General features: G+C 37.8%; 1 protein-coding gene across 1 annotated transcript in view; it reads left to right on the forward strand.

Moving 5' to 3' along the window:
* The window catches only part of TGFBR3 (transforming growth factor beta receptor 3), a 113,038-nt gene that overhangs the window by 82,598 nt on the left and 11,546 nt on the right, over nucleotides 1-18,894 (forward strand). The window contains exons 6-14 of the mRNA XM_068199835.1: nucleotides 746-914; nucleotides 3,226-3,373; nucleotides 7,930-8,119; nucleotides 9,335-9,651; nucleotides 10,334-10,483; nucleotides 12,232-12,363; nucleotides 12,612-12,779; nucleotides 15,378-15,677; nucleotides 16,148-16,268. Of these exons, the coding sequence (XP_068055936.1) occupies nucleotides 746-914; nucleotides 3,226-3,373; nucleotides 7,930-8,119; nucleotides 9,335-9,651; nucleotides 10,334-10,483; nucleotides 12,232-12,363; nucleotides 12,612-12,779; nucleotides 15,378-15,677; nucleotides 16,148-16,268 (1,695 nt within the window). The remainder of the gene's footprint in view (nucleotides 1-745; nucleotides 915-3,225; nucleotides 3,374-7,929; nucleotides 8,120-9,334; nucleotides 9,652-10,333; nucleotides 10,484-12,231; nucleotides 12,364-12,611; nucleotides 12,780-15,377; nucleotides 15,678-16,147; nucleotides 16,269-18,894) is intronic.

Consider the following 18,894-nt stretch of genomic DNA (forward strand, 5'->3'; position numbering starts at 1 on the left):
CCAGCACATTGTGGGATTCTGTAATGCTCATATTCAGCTTTTTGGTTAAGACTAAAAGAGAGATTGAATAGCTATGCTAGTATTTAATCATTTCAGGTATGCATATTGTGATCAGGGTTTCTTAATATCAACAGCTGATTCCATAACTTTCTTGATGCTTTTAAATTTCCATGTGCAAGAGAAATGCAGTATTTGTTGCTTTCTAGGCAATACTGACTCTGACCACACAATATATAGGAAATATATCAAGTAAGGAAATAGAAAGTACTTTTTGTAGTATTTAAAAAATGGTAAGTTTATAATAACAAGAACAAAACATTTTCCACAGGGAGAAGGAGTTGATTCCAAAAGTTATCTCTGAGTAAATTGCAATAGAAAGAAATCTCTTGTGGAGATGCAAGGAACAAATTAAATGTATTTTATTAATTTTGAAATGTTTTTCACATATTTTTCTTCAGAATTGTTTTCAAAATTCTCTTTGCAGGGATTTTCTTTCATTAAGTGTTTAAATCCTTATATAGTAACTATTCGGTTTAGAAGTATATAGTTTATATTATAAAGTTGATGTATTGGTGCAGCAATAATCTCCCTTTCAATGTGATGATTTGTCATATGTGCTTATAATAGATGGTAGATACACCTTTCAGCAATATAGTGAACACTGAAGTTGATGTGGTACGTGGATACATCTAAGCTGACATCTGTGATTAAAGGTCCATATGCTTTCTTTTTTTCCTCCCTCCAGATCAAGTTTTTCCTCCCTCGTGCAATATAAAAAAGAATTTTCTGTCTTTAAATTACCTTGCGGGATACCTACAGCCAAAACCAGCAGAGGGGTGCTTTATGTCTAACTTAGTCCAAGAAAGAGAAGTTCATATCATTGAACTAAGTACTCCAAATTCCAATCCTAACAGGTAAAGTATCATCTAAATAGACTAAAACTGTTTGAAGTAATAGTTAAAAACTTCACTTGTCTTACAAAAATAAGTTGAAAGTAGCCATTTCATCCTTAAAGAAAGGCTAGGACTTTAGTACTTTACTTTAAATAGAAATTGGTTCTTCAGTGTGTAAAGATTTTGAATTCTGCTTCATAATCATAGGATTTTTCTGGACAAGACTGCATAGCACAACTTTTATGGACTGTATACTGCTCCCCTTCTTGCTCAGTCAATCACATTTTTCCAAGGATAAGGTGAATAAGGGAATATCAATAAGGGCAGTATCTGACAGGGAAGCTTTAAGGTTAGACCACTGTATGAGGAGGTGAGACAGAGGCTGAAAGTAATCTTGACCTGTCACAGGTAGGGATGACTGGCAGCAAGGTCTAGGACAGTGGCTCCCAAGCAGTGTCCAGAGGCTGCAAGTGATCTCTGGTCTGTGGTAAGTGTTCCACAGCTACTCTGAAGATTCACAACAGTTTTTTCTGTCAAGTTTCCAGTTGAGTTTAAGGGATAGTTTGATAATTACAGAAAATGTTAAGGATTGACAGTGGTGCACTGACTAAAAAACTTTTAAACTACTGGTTAGAAAATGTAACTCTGTACACGTTATGAGGATTTTCTAAATTGTCAAAGGTACCTTTGGGAGGTAAGACGTATAGAATACTCATCTTTTGCTGGTCTTTCCTAAATCTTAGTGGGAGAACATAAGTGGGGTTTGCTTCAGATAAGAAGAGGCTTTCCAAGTATGACTAAGTGCCAAGTATGATTGCTAGAACAGAAATTTGCTATGAAACCTACATGGCTACAATTTCATCAGAGATAAGGTAGAATTAAAATCCTGTCTGCTTACTGCATTCACTGGATATCTGGCATTGTCTGGTTGTGCTCCTCATGCAGCTGCATGTGAGTGCATCCTGTCCATAATGGGAAAATCACGCAGGGAGATGGAGGTGGGAGGAGGTGTTTTTGTGAAAAGGCTAATTCTCGTTGCAAGATGTTGAACCCAGAGCCTGATAATTTTCTTGCATAATAACCTGGGGAGAGTAAGAAAATGTTGGGGTGGAGTGGAGTAGTAGTGTAGTGGAAGTGGAGTAGGTAACCCCAAGTGATGATGCAGCCCCATCCTGAACAGAGCTGACGCTAAGCATCATTCCCAGTCCCTTGTAGTGCTACACAATGACAGCCCTGGTTCCGAGCATTTGGCTTTGGATAATACTACAACAGAAATTTGCTTTTGAGATGATAACACTGCAAAAAGTTTAAATGTTTTCCTATTAAAAGTAAAAAAAAAAAAAAAAAAAAAAAAGGTACTAAGTTACTTCGTTCTTAGTTTTATGTGTTATCCACAGCTATCCTTATGAAGTTTAAATCCCCAAAGAAACATACAGAAGCTGAGCTGGGCATGTGTAAAACTGCAGGAGATGGATCAAAGGTCTCAGGATACACGAAGTCTCAGTGTGGGATAGTAGTTGGAACCTATTACATGGGGATGAGCACGTTCTTGTAATGTATGGCCCCATAAGATGGTCTGGAAGTATAGGTTTTCCTGTTGAATTGATATTTTGCATGTTGAGATGTTATTGATGGGTAAGAACCCATTTGCTCTACTTATTTTACTGTGATCTTGAAAATATGGATAGTTTTCATCTATTTTCCAGCAAGCAGTAGGCTGGACATCTGGGTTTTTTTTCTTTTTAAAGTATATACCCAGAAGTAGTGGAAACTGAATACACTGCTTAATTCCTCAAAGCATGCAACATCTTCAGCAAAGTCATTCCACAATCTAACTGTTTAGGCAGAGACACCCCCTAATATAGTACTTGTGGCTTGGGTTGGGTTTTTTATTGTGTGTGTGTTAACCTGCTTGTCTTCTTTACTTTTTTTAAGGTATCATTTTAAGTTTTAATAGAGTTACAGCCAGAGGAAACTGAAACAGTTGTATTTAGGCACTGTCACAGTGAAATAAGAAAATTATGTTTACTTTAGAAAGCAACTTGCTAGTCATATAACTTACCTGCACTAAATAATAGGTGAATTGAGTAGCATACTTCTTGTAAATGAGACAGAAATATATTTTTTTCTAAAAAGTACTTGTTTCTATTGTTATGCAAAATCACTTAAGTGTATATGGAATAACAATCTGTTTTGCACATGTTGTGTTGCCTGGGATAATATCCAGCATTTTAATCAGCTGGCCAGACAGTGGAAACATGATGGATTGGAAGAAGGTTGATAGCTGAAAATTTCTGGCATTCTGTTCTAACTTTCTATTTTCCACATACAGTGCTCTCCAGGTGGATATAATCGTTGACATTAAACCATCTCAACCAGGCGCCAGACTTGTCAGAGATGTCGTGCTTATCCTCAAGTGCAGAAAGTCTGTCAATTGGGTTATCAAGTCTCATGATGTCCAGGGAAAGCTGGAAGTGATTGTAAGTTAAGGCACCTTTATTTTTTGAGAGCTATCATAATGGAACAGTATAGAATCCATTTAAATGTGATGGAGTGCTAGACCATGTTGATTTCTTCTTTTTAATAATTACTGCATTTTAAGGAGTAAATGCATAAACTTTTTATCCTCATTAACTTTCAATATATGGGCTATAAAACTGACCAACACATTGCAGAAGCCAGGTGGTTAGAACAAGGATTTAGTCTGTGTCTTTTTGAGTTCTGTTGAAGCAGCCTAAACACAGAGTAGGATGTTAATTTCTCTTTTTGCTGTTACTTTGGTGTATGGATCAACAGGTTCATGCCAGAAGTTGGAAGGATGCCTTCAAGTGTGGAATAGATAATACTAGATATGCAGCACACACCCACATCCCTTTAGAAGTGGAAACTCCTTTGTTTCTGCTTGTAGTTATAGTAGTATCTATCCCTCTTCCCTGCCAGTACTTCTGTCTCCAGTAAGTGTTTGGTCAAATTGACCTAACTCTCCTCAGACAGCAAAAAATACTTTTTTTTTCTAAAGTTAAAACCAGGCTCTCTAAAGTTAAACTTCTAAAATTACTGCAGATACTGATTCATGTTGATTTTTGGTACAGGCTTTGTGGTTTAACACCCTTTCTACTAAGAAAATGTGTGTTCCCTTGCTCTGAAATAAATAAATATAATTGAACTGATCTCACAGCCTATAAATTTGTGGCCTATTTGTGTCTTAAGTGATCAGTTAAGAGCACATTGTACAGTTGAGCTGAATGTTTGCTCAGGACCACCCAGTAGCCTCACAATTAGCAGTTTTGCAGCAATTCAGTTATATTTTCGAACTCCAGTTCTTGGTATTTATAGCAATTTTCTTTTTCTTAGTTGCTTTCTGCTTGTAATCTGTGCAGAGGAAATTCTGGCAGAATGCAAAGGCTAATTGGTCTAAATCTCCCAAGAAAATAGTTTGGTAAGCAGGATTTCATAGTAGCTTTTGAGAGTGAAGGGAAATAAAAGAAAGCTAATTTTGTATTGCTCAGAAAATTGAATGGAAAAATTATCTCGGGTGGATGATGAAGTTCCCTCTTGATCCCTGGCACATATTTATCTTACAGACAGGAAAAGATGTTCTGGTCATTCTGTAGGTCCGAAATAGTCCTAAAAGAGAAAGGTCAGGTTTGGTTGCTGAAGATTACCACTCTTGTAAGCAGAATGATGAAAAACAATGCTTGACTTCAAAGTTTCATCCTGGGTTATTACATAAAATTCACCACTGTATATTTGGGCGTACATGGATCTACTTTCACAGGATAGAGAATTGTGCTTTAGTTCACACCATGCTAGGAAATAGCTCAAGTAGTGTATTTCATGTCCATGAAGTTGTCAATTTATGGATGATCAATTTTCACAACACAATTTCTACAGACTTTTAGAATTTCTAAAATGCTGCACTTGAATATAGAAAAGCAGCACTGCTTTAAAAATTTTATTTCTAGATTTCTTCTTTATTAATTATTAAGAATATAGGTAAAAAGTATAATTAAAAAGTTTCTGCAATGAGTGGCAGAAGGTGACATTTTATTTAGATTAACAAAAAGAGAAATACATTAAATATATACAGAAATGTCAGTATTTAAAAGACTTCGTATTCATGTTAGGATTTGTGAGTAACTATTTACTTTACTACTTGATTTATATAGATGCTTCATTTTCTGAATATGTTTTCATTTTTCTTTATTTAGAGGGGGTAAGGGAGGGAACTAAACTCCCCCATGTCATTAAAAAGCCTGCATATCCAGCATTTAGCATCTCTTCATATCTCTATTAAGCTGAATGCCTTTTCAAGCCCAAATTTAGACAATACATAAAAACATTACTGAGCAATTAGGTAATGTTTCACAATGTTCTTTTTATTAGTTGAAGCAGTTCCATGCACTTCAATTTTCCTAACTTCTTGCCCTCACTACGAATTAGAATTGTCTTGAGGGGATTGCCAAGCTGAGAGGGAGAGGTTAGTGCTAGGCTGCCTCAAACCCAGTACTGTAAGTTACTGAGGTCTAAGTTCATAGACAAAAAGTGAAAAAGATGTTTTAGGTCATACAGCTCATCTCCTAGTTTGCAGTGTTTTTGAAACTCTGAAAGAGGATGGACACAAACCCAAGTAAAATGGGATTACTTTAGGTAAATTAATTGCTCGTGGTGTATGTGCAGTGCTTTCTTCCCGGGCTGTGTTTAACTCCTGTGTGGAGTCCTAACATGCCGTGCTGGTGTGGTTCTCTGCTTGTACACTGCTGTTCACATCGCTTCCTTTGCAGCTGGTGTCCCTCTGCAAAGCTGGGAACTGTGCAGGAAAATTCCAAAAAAAATATAAGTTTATTGAGGGGCAAGGAGTGAGAGAGGTGCAATGCACCAAACAAACCTTTGAAGGTTTCAGAAGCCTGGAGGGATGGTTGTTTACCTGAGAACAACTGCCCACCACTTTCTGAAATGGTGTCTATTCTGAGTAGGCTGGTGGGGGCTCAGATTGCCTGGTTTCAGTCACTGTGTGTGAGAGTGTTGGCAGGGCAGGCAAGTGAAGGAAGGTCTATTCCTGCAAGCCCTTGTTCTTGCTTTTATTTCAGTGAGGCAATGCAAGACTGAGCATTTACAGGCTCAGTGTGGAGTGGAGGGGTGTAAACAAGCTCTAGAATGCTCGGGTACCCGCTAGGACAGTAAAGTTCTGAGATAATATTTGTTCAGCTGTGTCCTCATGACAGAAAAGTAAAGAGATGCAGCAAAGTTGGGTTAGCATAATAACTCCTACCAGTCAAAGCTGTGTGGTAATATGAAAATACGTGGTAAGTTGTGTCCAGATTTGCATGTGTTGAAGATCAAAGATTAGTTGATCCCAAAGAGTTGTAAGGCACTAAAATTAGGATACCTGTTGCTCCATTTTGTTCCTTATCTTCAGTGACCCTTGCTAAGCATTGATAACTGTTCTGGTAACAGTATCCTCAAACCAGGCACTCTGTACTTAAAGTTATCTTTAACTTCAGTTGTGAAGCCTCGAGTGTTTAAAGGCTGAAGAACTGGGTCTTTAGGAAGAAATGAGGGAGGGAGCTAAAGGTACACTGTGCCATTCCATCAGGACTCTCTACATGCTTTATTCACGTCTTTGTTCAAAAACTCATTTTGATGTCAGGTAGAGAAGTACAGCTGAGCTTTCTGACCTGTATAGCATGTCCATAGGAGCACTGTCTAAGAGAGATCTCTCTAGTCAATCTTCTGGTGTTCTCGAGTGAAAGATTTAAGATCTGCTCACATTGAGGAAAAACCAGTGGGGATGAAAAGGAGATGCAGCCTATATGATGGAGAAGGTAATCAAGCATGGGAATGAAAGTGTTTGTGGAACATTCCATGGTATCAGCTGCATCAGAAAGTGCATTTCAATCACATTGCAGAAATCGCTGAATAGTGGGTCATCTTGCCTTTCTTGCAGCATCTTTGTTCAGCTTGTTCTGTGGCCATTGATGTGGTTGTTTACAGTGATAATAGTAATGTTGTGACTGTAAGAATAAATATATATGTATTTAGCTTTGGTGTGAATGAATACATGTTAAAGATGCCAAGCTGCTGAATATATGTTTGTGTAATACTAGTGAATGTTTTTGAACTGCCTCTTTAACAGTGAGAGATACTTGTTATATTCCTTTGACTTGCCTGTTTGGGCACAAAAAGTTGAAATTTTACAAAACATTTACAGGAAAATGAAAACTAAAAGGTTGTGTGACTCATTTATTTAATGATAATTTATCATGTTCACTCATAAGGTCAGCATGTGCATTTATGAGTTTGCTGTATCGACGTATTTGTGTAAAACTCGTTAATTAATTGAAAAATCTTTTCATTTACAGAATGTGAATTTTGTTTTTTTAAGTAGTCTGGCCATGCATAAATGTGCATGCTCTCACTTACTGCTCTATGGAGTGTTTAGTGCAATCGTGTTTAACAAACTCAGTACTTGGGAGGAGGCACACAGCATTTCTAGGGTGAAGCTCATTCAGACACAGCCTGTCCTTGGTGCCAGCTGACTTAGAGCATTAGCTGGTATCAGCTCTACTTCATGAGCATGCTTTTTGCCTTTTTGAGTAATGCTCATTTGAACAAAGGTTTTCCTTTATCCAGCTAAAGTAATGCTCTAATCCAAGAAATTAGGGGACATTTGAAAATTCATTTGTCATCTTAAGTTCACTTCAGGAGTAATTTCAGATCAGTTTTGAAGAAAGTATGGCCTTATACAAAAGGCTATAAATATGTCTTTGTCTCGTTTAGGGATTAACAGTTTCTGATTGCCTTGATTTATTGTACTCCAGGCAGAGGCTGAGAGGAAGCAGGGGGTTCTTTTCCATCTGTGCAGCAGTTATGTGCCTAAGGTGGCAGGGTTTGGTTTATTTCCCAGGTGTCCTCCGTTTTCTGTTATTTAGTAGATTAAAACAGAATTTAAAAAACAGGGCTCAATTGGTGTCACTATTCCATTGTAAGTATCCTTTAGTGGTAAATCACAAACCAAGTTTTTCTTTATTTACAGACATCAAATAGTATTGGTTTTGGAAAAGAAATGGAACGATCCATGACTATGAGTAAATCAGTAATACCTGACCTTCCCTCATCGCATGAGAGCTTGATCAAGTGGGCTAATGAGCATAATTATAGTCCAGTTATATCCTACACAAAAGCACCTGTTGCTAACAGATTTCATCTGCAACTTGAAGATATAGGTAAGTTTGAAGATGAACTTTTAGCATATAGAAAAAGCATATCTTGTGTATCTAGGAATACAGTTATTTGGACAGTGTTTTCTCAGTTTTGAAGCTTTGGTTTTGGCTGTTGCACTTCTTTTACTACTTGTCATCAAGAATGCTGGTAATATCTATAAATGATGGTTGCAAATAATAATCTGTGGCTTTTTGGTTAGAAAAGTCGAGGCAAAGTTATGTTATTTCCTGAAATTTTGTGGCATTAAAAGTTTATAGTTTATCCACCGCACAAGACTTCATAGCTGATGGTACCCAATGTTCACTGAAATAGATGTCTGCAACTGGATATCTTGTTAGTTAATAAATCCAGCTTTGATTTTTGTGTGTTTTTTCCAAAAGTATGAACATAGTGTTTCCTTGAGATGATTAAATAAACATTGAAACTGTTTACAGACATGAGTGGCTTACCAAAAAAATCTGAGTAAACAGAATAAATACAGCTATTGAAAAAAAATTGGGTATTTGGCTAAAGTAATTGCTGATGTAAAGCTATCTGGATCCATTAAAGCTATCAGAGTTGCATCTGTTTTTTTTTCACTAATTCTGAGTTTCAACCATTAAAACTATTGTTTTACAATTTTGATAAAGCTGATGTTCACATTAATTTTATCAATTGCACTCTCATGGTTCTGTCCTCAGCAGTCACGTGTATAAGCCAAGAGATAGTTTCCTCATTTAGTCACTATAAAGTTAACTCTTATTTAGCTTCATTCTGTTTATATAAGTAGTTTCACAACAGTAGTGAATGAATTTCTGATGGGTCAGCTAGTGGAAGAATTTCACCTAATGATTTGCACTTAGGCTCTTTCAGCGTACCAAAATAGAATATTTGGTGAATGTGATGTTTCTTTTTTATCTCTCTGGATCTTTTACATATAATAGGTCCAGTCATCAAAAGTTTATTTTCAGCTCTTGGTGAGAGAGATTTCTGACAGGGACTAAGTACACCAAGATTAGATGCCTCAGTAACAACTAAACCCTTAGTTGTAGGAGTTGTGGCTACTTACCTGAAAAGTGGAAAGATGCTGCTTTTAATGGCCTTCAGGAGCTCCCTTTATGGATAATATTTTTTTTTCTATGAAAATTATTAGTTCAGGATACCTTTTAGGAAATATATCTAATAAACTAACGTGGATTTGTTTGGTTTTGGTTTTTGTTTTGTTTTTTTTTTTTCAGAAGAGATGAATGATGAAGAAGACCATTCCCTTCCTCCAGAGCTGACAGAATTGCTGGGTGCTAACCCACTGCCAGCTCCAAAGAATACTGATGGCCTGACTTTTCCATTTCACATTAACAGAGGAAGACATGATACCATGGGAGAAGAAATCTTCCCATCCAGGCATTCAGTAGATACATTAATAAATCATGACTTCGGGCATTCCCTCTCAAAACATAAAGAACCTGAAGAAGTTCAGGGCAGTGCTGATATGGCCCTGTCAATAAAGTGTGATGACAAAATTATGACAGTAGCTGTAGAAAAAGATTCTCTACAGGTTGGTGTGATATCTTATTCTCAGAACTGGGGAGGCTTTTTTGGGTAGCCCATTTTATTTGCATTTTGATTGAAAAAATAAACATTTGAAGCCCTACAGCCATCATCACACAACCCCCCCAAAACAGTTTGGTGAGGAAACTATACTGCAGATCTTCTTTGCCATAACTCGGAATTGTGTTTTCTCTTCCTAGCAATCTGGTAGTTGTTAGAGGGATTTCTGATTGAAGGTGTGCACAGTTGGTTCTGACAAAAAATTACTGTACTCAGCCATCAGTCTGAGGTCTGAGTTTTTAATTTCCAAAGAAGCTGCTTTTGGTAGCAGTGTGAGACCTAAATAGATCTAAAGATCTATCTTTACTATCTACCAGCTGATAAGTTGCTTGTGTCCATTTGTATTGTGGAAAAGAGCCTGAAACAGCATTTTAGCTCATTTCAGACCAAACAGAGTCAGCATTATTAATCAGCAGATTAATAATGAACCTGTTGTTTCCTTTTTTTCCATGTTACATTTATTCCTTGTCTGCCATGTATAACAGCATTTTGAGAGTGACCTTCCCTGGATGTCAGTACAATGAACTGCACTTCCTCCTGCCAGCAGTCACGAACAGGGGCTGAACTGCACTTCGGCAGGAGGCGAGCACAGTTGTGCTCCAGCCCCTGACAAAGCGCCTTTGTTTCAGGCTGGCGGCTACGCCCGCACGGAGCTCTCGCTGCTGGACCACTCCTGCAAAGCCAGGATGAACGGCACCCACTTCATCTTGGAGTCTTCGCTCAACAAATGCGGCACTCGGACAGCATATATCTTGAACAAGATTGTTTATTTTAACTCTGTGAGTATTTTACAAAGAGGATCCACCTTCTGTACTGCACATTGTAGTTAGCTTTAGTCTTAGCAAAAAGGAGGCATCCTGATCCTTTGCTGCCTAGCTCAAACCTAGTTGCAACCACGGTCCCTGTATTCAAGGAGGTATGCAGGCTGCACATTCAGTGTGCTCCTGTGATCAGATAGTATCCCAAAGGAAAACAGAGGAGTTGGAGTTAAATACATTTTACAACACGGCTGCTCTTTGGGGACCATCTGTACCAGTCTGGGAGAAGTTGCACTGGCATTCCCTGTGCAGCTTTGATCATCCATACATAAGCAGTAATACATTGCTATGAAGAGAAATAGGAATGAAGGTTTGTAATTGCACAGAGCACTACCTTTTAATTCATACCCTGAATTGAGTGAAGTCTTTTTCTTCTAAAATTGTGTGTGAAAGAAGGCTTTTAAAATGTGAGAAAATGACATTATTTTTGCATGCTTTTCTCTTACAATTTGAATTTATATATTTTTAGCAGTTGCTCTGTGTAATGAAGGGACTCTTGAGTACTTGTATATGAGTGATGGTGCAAAGGAGCCCAATTAGGTTGTAATCAACTGCTTCCAGATTGGCTCAACTTATAAGCCAGAGTACAATGCAGATATTCTGGGTTCAAAAGTAATGACACGTTTCTCTTGCTGAGCTTTCCAGTACATAGAAGTAACTTTGGCAAATGATGGAAAGCCTGTGGTCCAACCCAAACAGCTCAGGCAATCTGATCTGACCTTGTCTGGTTAAAACTGTTCTGTGCTGGGGAGTCAGTAGCACCTAACTTTAGAAACAGTCCCAAACCAAGATAGAATCTTCGGCAAACGACAGAATAGCACAGGCCTGGAGCTAAATACTCTCATGGTCCCTGTATTCTATTATGGCCCAAAGTAAAGTGGTTATTTACCCCCTTTCCTTTCTCCATCTTGTCTTTTATAGTCTTGGCTTGAACTCCGAATCATGTACAGGATTGTTCAGAATTTGGGAGTGTTTCTCCTAAAAAGCAGACACCCTGCAGTGGAGTGTCAAAGAGTGTGTGTATGTAATTTTTTAGCAGTTGCTCCAAGTCTAAGAAAACAAAGTTGAAGTCCTGAGAGGGAGGGAACTAGCTGAGAAGCTGCAAGCATAAAGAGGCAGAATGCAGAACACTGAAAAACAAAGCCATAAATTTCCAGGTGAAGAAATTAAGACATGTGAAAAGGATGAATATTAAAAAAAAAGTGGGGGGAAATTCAGTGAAAAAGAATGGAGAGAAAATGAAGGGAATACTATGTTTTTGGGTGTACATGTCTGAAAAAATTGCTAATGACAAAAGAGAAAATCCTTTAGTGACTCTAACATTTTTAGTGGCTTTTTTTTATGAGTACACTAAGGAGAACTGCTAGTAGCAAAATATCACTGAGGAAGGCATTTCTTTTTTCAGTGTTGGCTATAGAAATACTAGAAATAGAACAGAAATGCTGGGCTGCTCGTTCAGACACCTACACCCAGACTGGTGTCTTTCTTCACTGGCTCTGAATTCTGGGAAAAAACTCAGGCGTTCTTTAAATATAAGCTGCATATCCTACAAGCTCAGCACAAGGCTGTTCAAGACATGCTTTCACCATTTGCTTAGCTGGTGCTCTTCTTGTGGCCTTTGCACTGTTCTGAAGAGAGCAGAAAATAATAACCATGAGAGTGCTCGGTTATCGCCTAATCTGATTTGTTTGCAATCCCTCTCTGTGCAGATTGTCATGCAGCTGTCAGCACCAGCTGAAGGCAGTGGCTTTGAAGATGACGACATGGAATCAGGTGATAATGGATTTCCAGGGGATGCTGATGAGGGAGAGGTGGCTTTCTCAAGCTGGCCTGAAATAGCGGTATGTCACCCTTGGTTTTGTACCTGACAGTGAAGAAATACCTATTGTAATAGGCCTTTCACATAAATTACATTAATTGTCTAGAAATTAATTTGTCTTTTAACACATTTCTTCTCACTACAGTATTATGACCCTGTTGAAGGTTTGCACTAAGTAGATGTAGTGTGGTTGGGCCTATATTGTACATAAGAAATTTGTCCTACTGCTCCTGACCCATGATGTTACTGTTTTTTTTTTTCTCATTTTAGTTTAATTGCACACTGCACCAGCCAGAGGATGACCGAGGCATTTTCTGGCCTCCTGAACCACACATCACTAATGTGACCTTCAACATGGACCTGTACAAAACAGATTTGTTCCTTGCTCCCTCCCAAGGACTCTTCTCTGTTGCCAAGAATGGGCCAGTATATGTAGAGGTAACAAATTGAAAAAGACTTCAAACTAGCAGAAGGGTTTTGCAAGGCTGTGTGACTGAGCCAAATCTGTTCTTTTCATGTGAAAGGTTTTGTTGTGATTCAGGTCTCTCTGATGCCTGCAGAGAACAGAAACTGTGGGATAAGAAGTAGGACAATATTTCGGGTAAAAAAACGAAAGGATTCTTGAAAATGGATGAATTTAACTTACCGGGTTGATGGGTGATTCTTGCTAAATCTGCTTTTCTGTACTGAACTTTAAGATGGTTTCTGAGCTCATGCTCTGAACTGGCATGTCCTGATGGGTTCATTTTATTGTATGTCTGAACCTCGTCTGAAAGATGTAGACATGCAAAAAAATTATTACAAGTGTGTGTCTTTCATATGCTAGTGTTCTCAGGTCACACAGTTAATACAGATTCTGGTCTCTCTCCAATCTGCTTAAAAACATCAGTGATAATCCTTTTGAATGCTACCACATAAGAGATCTAGCAGATTTAGATAAATAATGCTAAAACAAAATGAACAGCTGGGTACCCTTGAGTTCAGGTACATTTTGCACAGTATTTCCATGTGTTGCTGAGTTGCTTATGAAATCTGTGGAATTTCACACCAATACAGTCAGTATTTTTAAAGATAGCTATGTGAACAAAATATTGGATTTTCAGATAGTGGTAGACATTAAAAAATGCAGCTTTGGCGATGAAGAAGTGTTGCCAGTTTCTAGGCAAGTAAATCACAAAGTGTGAGCTATGGGGTTGTAAGGCCAGGAAAAGGCAGCAGGGCTGTGCCATGTTTCTCTTGCCCGAGTCAGTTCGTCTTTGGGAGCCCATGTTGCACATGATAAGCACAGTGACCCATTTGGTGCAGTTTTCTTGATGATTTCAGTGTGCTTTGTCATTTCTTTGTTCTCTACCCAGTGGAAAGTACTTAAGACAGCTAAAGCAAAAATAAAGTCTGTCACACTCAGTTAAGAATATTTTTATAACACTTAAAACCATCCACTTCCTTCATTGATCTGGGATGAATCCCCCTGACTCCGAGCCCACTGGAGCTGTTTATTCAGACAGATGTTCTGATTTCTTCATCACCTGTCCTGGCAAAAGCCTTTTTTTCTGTTTTTCTTTCTTGCACAGTGGAAAACATATCAGTTTTGAACTTCAGTGACTCCATTTTTTAAGATGACACAGATTTTTTTTCCCCCCTTTTTTGTTTCTCTTTTGCATTTGTTACTAATAAAAATATTTTTGGGTTTTGATAAATACATATTTGGTAAAAATTCTTTATCTCCTGTTTCCTTGTTTGGTAAGGGTTTTTTGTGTTTGAATCTTCTGGATTCTGGAGTTTTATTCTTTCTTCTCTGCTGTCATTTTCTTACCACATTTTGATTTTCCACCTTTCTCCTGTGGTTCTTTTCTTTCCTTGAGATATCATTCATCTTTTTATTTAATTAACTGTAGTATGCCTGTCCTACTTTCCATAATCTCTTTTTTAATTAGTTTATACCATCAGCTTGTTTCCTGTCAGTATCTGTGGCTGACTTTTCTTCATCCATCTTTATTTCTGTTCTTTTTCAAAGATAGTCTTTCTTGCTTAGATGCTTCAGCACATCCCTTCATCTCTAATTTGATTGCTGCTCACATAAGGGATAGGAAAAAAGAGAAATGCTTTTATTCACAGCAAAACTCCCAGCATCCAGAAATTACTGCATAGACCACACAATTTGGCAGGCTCTTCCTTAAAGATACAAGTAGCACATATGGGTTAAATATGCATATAAGGCACATTTCTTCTAAGATGATTTCTTGTGGAACTATTTCATTTGGCAGTGTTAATGGTTAGACAAATGCTTCTGTTGTTTCATAAGAGCAACATGCCTCATTTGTTACAAATTCTATTTTTTTTCCTTCTAATTATTCTGTAGCATTGATTGTCTGCATTCCAATCCAGCTGAGCAACATCACGGCATTGGAGGCTTTCAGCCTTAATTATTTTTCATAAAAGGATATGAATTTCAAACTTACAATAAGTTAAAAGGATTCTTTCACAAGAAATGATGGCTTTTTAGGAGACTCCCTCACCCCCTCCAGCCCAGGCATGCCACCCACACGTCAGACCATGACCTTCTCTCTGCTTTTGCATTCCTGTCTTGGCTGGGGGTGGATTCTCTGTGTCTGTTGTTTTTTGGGGTTTTTTTTCTGTTTTCATTATAATTTTGAACAGATACAAAACCATGGAATTAGTGATTGATTTCCATACAGCTCTGTTATAGCCTGTGTGTCTAAAAGAGGCAATGCCATCTCAGGTGGCAGGCACAGACATTAACTGTGTGTCTTATCTGGGGAGGTGGGTTTCATCTGCTTTCAGAAAGATAAGGGATTGCAGTATTTATGCATGGTTATGCTATTACACAGCTGCTGGTTTTGAAACCACAGATTTTCTGTCTCTCAGTTTGACAGTTTATCCTTAACATTTAGCCTTCAAAATATTTCAGATTGGAAATGACACTGGAAAACTGCTTAAAAAATTGTTGAAAATATTAATGAAATGTGAACTAAAAATGTCATTTCTAAGATCTTACTGTCTCTTTCTTTAATGCAGGTGTCTGTGACTAAAGCTGACAGATCGTTGGGCTTTGCTATTCAAACGTGCTTTGTTTCCCCATTTTCAAATCCAGATAGAATGTCTGACTATACCATTATAGAAAACATTTGTCCTAAAGATGAATCTGTTAAATTCTACAGTATTGAGAAAAAGAATTTTCCAATATCACATGCACAGAAGGACAGAAAAAGATTTAGCTTTGTGTTCAAACCAATGTTCAACATCTCACTGCTCTTTCTTCACTGCGAGTTGACTTTGTGTACAAATAAAGGCAAAGACACTCAAGGACTGCCAAAGGTCAGTAATTAATTAAATTTATCAAAACTTCTGATTTAGATGATAACAATGTATTTTTAATCTGAACTTTGAAGCTAATAAATAGTTTTCTATGGAATTGTCTAATGAACATGATATCTCTAGGTTCAGAATTTTAGTAGATAAGAGTTATTATACTGTGCATTTTGACTACATAATTTGCAGTTGCTGTTTAAATTTCTTTAGATTGCTACAAATAGAAATTGCTTTTTATTGCAGAAGTGGTTCAAGTTTATCTTTTCTACGCATATCCAAAGCACAAACAATGTGAGCTTTAATTTCCAAAGGCATGCACCATATTGGATAATATTGTAATCTGATTGCTACAAAAGATAAGGTTGTTTGGAGGTTCTCATTTTTTGGTAAATTGTATGGGGTAAAACTGGTTATGAGGCAACTGTGCCACTGGCAAAGCTGTCCAAAGGTGACTCTGACCTCTGTTTGCACTCCAGTGCGTTCCTCCTGATGAAGCTTGCACCTCTCTCAATGTGGATATGATCTTGGCCATGATGCACAACAAGAAAACCTTTACCAAGCCCCTTGTTGTACTAACACATGAAGGAAAACAAGAAGGTATAAAAATGAGCTTGACCTGTTTAATAATGCTATATATATATAGAATATTGTGTAACATACAGTCTCTTGAAATGAGGGAGCATGTGACATTGTATAATCTTGTGGTGGTACTGTGTCTGTAAGATGTTACTTGTTAGGACATTTCCCTGGCAGCATTCATCAGGCCAAGTTGTAGCCATTTTTTAACCACATTATTGTTCTCTGGACATGTGGGTTTGCCGAGCATTGAAAGAGGAATACTCAGAGTAGTACAAAATAACATGGGTTTTGGAAGTATGAAAGTAGCAGTAGCACTTGGAGCAATTTCTTGTTGCCAAGAGATCAAAGGCAGTCTTCTGCTTCCTGCTGTGTCCTTTATTTATTGTGCTTGTAAATATAAATTTATGAATAATAACAACAGAATCGCAAAGTGTTGAGGATCTTTAAGCCAGCTAAGTAAGACAAAGAGGTGGCCCCTGGACACTCACTAGATTCTTAAACTATGAAGAACAAAGGATAGTATGCACAAAGGGGCTCCGCTTTGGTGGGACTTGTTTTATTATGTAATCTTTCTTGGAAAAAAAAAGTGTGGTTCATAACTGGTTGAAGGAGTTGGAGAGGCTGAAGTGTGTTGTGAAATAATGCCAAACAGCATGATGAGACCTTATTCTAGTTCAAGAATATGCCCTGTGAGTGATGGGAAGGAAGAGCTGTTCTCAGTTTCATTTAATTAAAAAGTTTTTCTTAGTAGATCACTCTGACAAGAGCCTCGGTCATGTTTTGATGCAGTCCTGGAAGAAAATGTGTTCATTTATCTTTTCTTTTTGTATTTGCATTGAAGTTTCATAAGAAGCTTCAGTGGCTTCCCATACACATCAAAATCTTCCAATGGTGTCCAAAGGCAGTTTGACCTCTGGAATTCTTTTCAGGGTGCATCAAAAGGATGGTGATCAGGAGTCCTTTAATCTCTGTTTTACAGTGCATGCTGTTAGTCTTTGAACAATTTAAAGTTCAAATACAGCATAGGGACATAGGCAACAACTGTTTCTGTCTAGCTCTGCAAGTCAGCTCATATTTAGTTCAGAGGGTTTTTTTAACACAACTGTTAATACAGACCAAATCCACCATGAATTAAAGTCAAGTATTTGATCTGTCGCTGTTACAATTAAAACTGTGCTTTGGGCCTGAATCTGGACTTCCATTTTGCTCAGCTCTCATATTATTTCAGTAGGTTTTCTATTGGGGATGAGTAAATCCTGCAACTGAAATTCGTCTTTCACTGAACAGACTTGTACTTCAGCTCTCTTGTCCTTATGATGTGTGGAGCTTTGTGCACAGCTCCCATCTCAGGCTCCATTTAGAATGTTGTCTTTGTCAGAGGCACAAGGTCTCAGTGTGCAAAGACAAGCTAAATTTATAAAGATTACTTACAAGACAACAGTGTGATAGAGTATTTTGTTGCATTGTGGGTGATTTGGTATAATTGTAGGAGGCTTGGTGGAAATCTCCCCAGCATATCCCAGCTTTCAGACATAATACAAAGTGGCACACTAACAATGTAGCTTTGTTGGTATGCAGTTGTTCTGCAGCGAATCAAAACCCCTTTCTTAAAGCCAAATGCCATTGTTGGCCAATATGTGAACCTAGGATGTGGAGAAGAAATTATATCACGTTATTGAACAGGAGAATTTATCTCTCAGAAGTAGTGTTCTTCATTTTATTTGATGTGAACAGAACCAGCTTTCACTATTGCAGACCACTCTGTGTGGTACTGCCCCTGGTTCTCCTTATCAAGCCACATGTGAAAGTCATGTGCTTGACATTTCAAAAGTCAGAACAAACTGGTCATTGCAAAGGTGACTTTTTTCTTCAGACAAGCTGATAACTGTCATTGCCTGTATTAAAAATCACAATACTATAAATAAATGAGAATTTGCAGTGGATTCCAGTGGAAGTGTTTAAAACCTAACTCCATGCCACATACATTCCCTTTGCATTCCTGCCTTTCCCCGTGCTCTCTCCCACTCCCATGAAAGGCACATGGATGGCCATTTATATGCTAGGAAATACATGTTCTGTTGAAATGATTTACCAGCATTGTTCAGATTTTTGCTAAGTGCAGAAACTTTAGATTATTATTTCTATAGCAAAAAGAGACAGGTCATAGAAAGAAGGTCAAAAGGGTAATTAACAAGTGCCTCTATCCTACAAAGGTGGAGAAAATGATGATAATTCCAAAGGCTGGCAGCACTTGTTCTTAAATTAGATGGTTTTTGTAGACCTCAATGATTCTCGCTGCTTCTGAGTTGTTCTGAGCAAATTTCAGTAAAATACACTTAAGAACTGGATGTCTGAAGAAAATTGATAATGAGCTACACAGCTTATCATTAGCTGATTTCATATTCTCTATGGAGAGGCCAGTGATAGAAATAGCATGGAAAATTCATTTTCCCCTCAGCTCAGAAGGCATTTTCTTGACATTTGGGATATGCCAGTGGAGTGTTTGGTCAATCTGACAGTGCCTTTACCCATGTTTGTACTTTTCAGTGCTCCTTGGTTTCAGTCCAGCCCTCCTTGTAGATCTTACATTCAGTTATATTTTTGCTGTTATGTGCACTTGATAACTTTCCAGATTATTTGTGCA

Source organism: Anomalospiza imberbis, chromosome 9 (assembly GCF_031753505.1).
Source record: "Anomalospiza imberbis isolate Cuckoo-Finch-1a 21T00152 chromosome 9, ASM3175350v1, whole genome shotgun sequence".
In the NCBI taxonomy this organism is placed as follows: Eukaryota; Metazoa; Chordata; class Aves; order Passeriformes; family Viduidae; genus Anomalospiza; species Anomalospiza imberbis.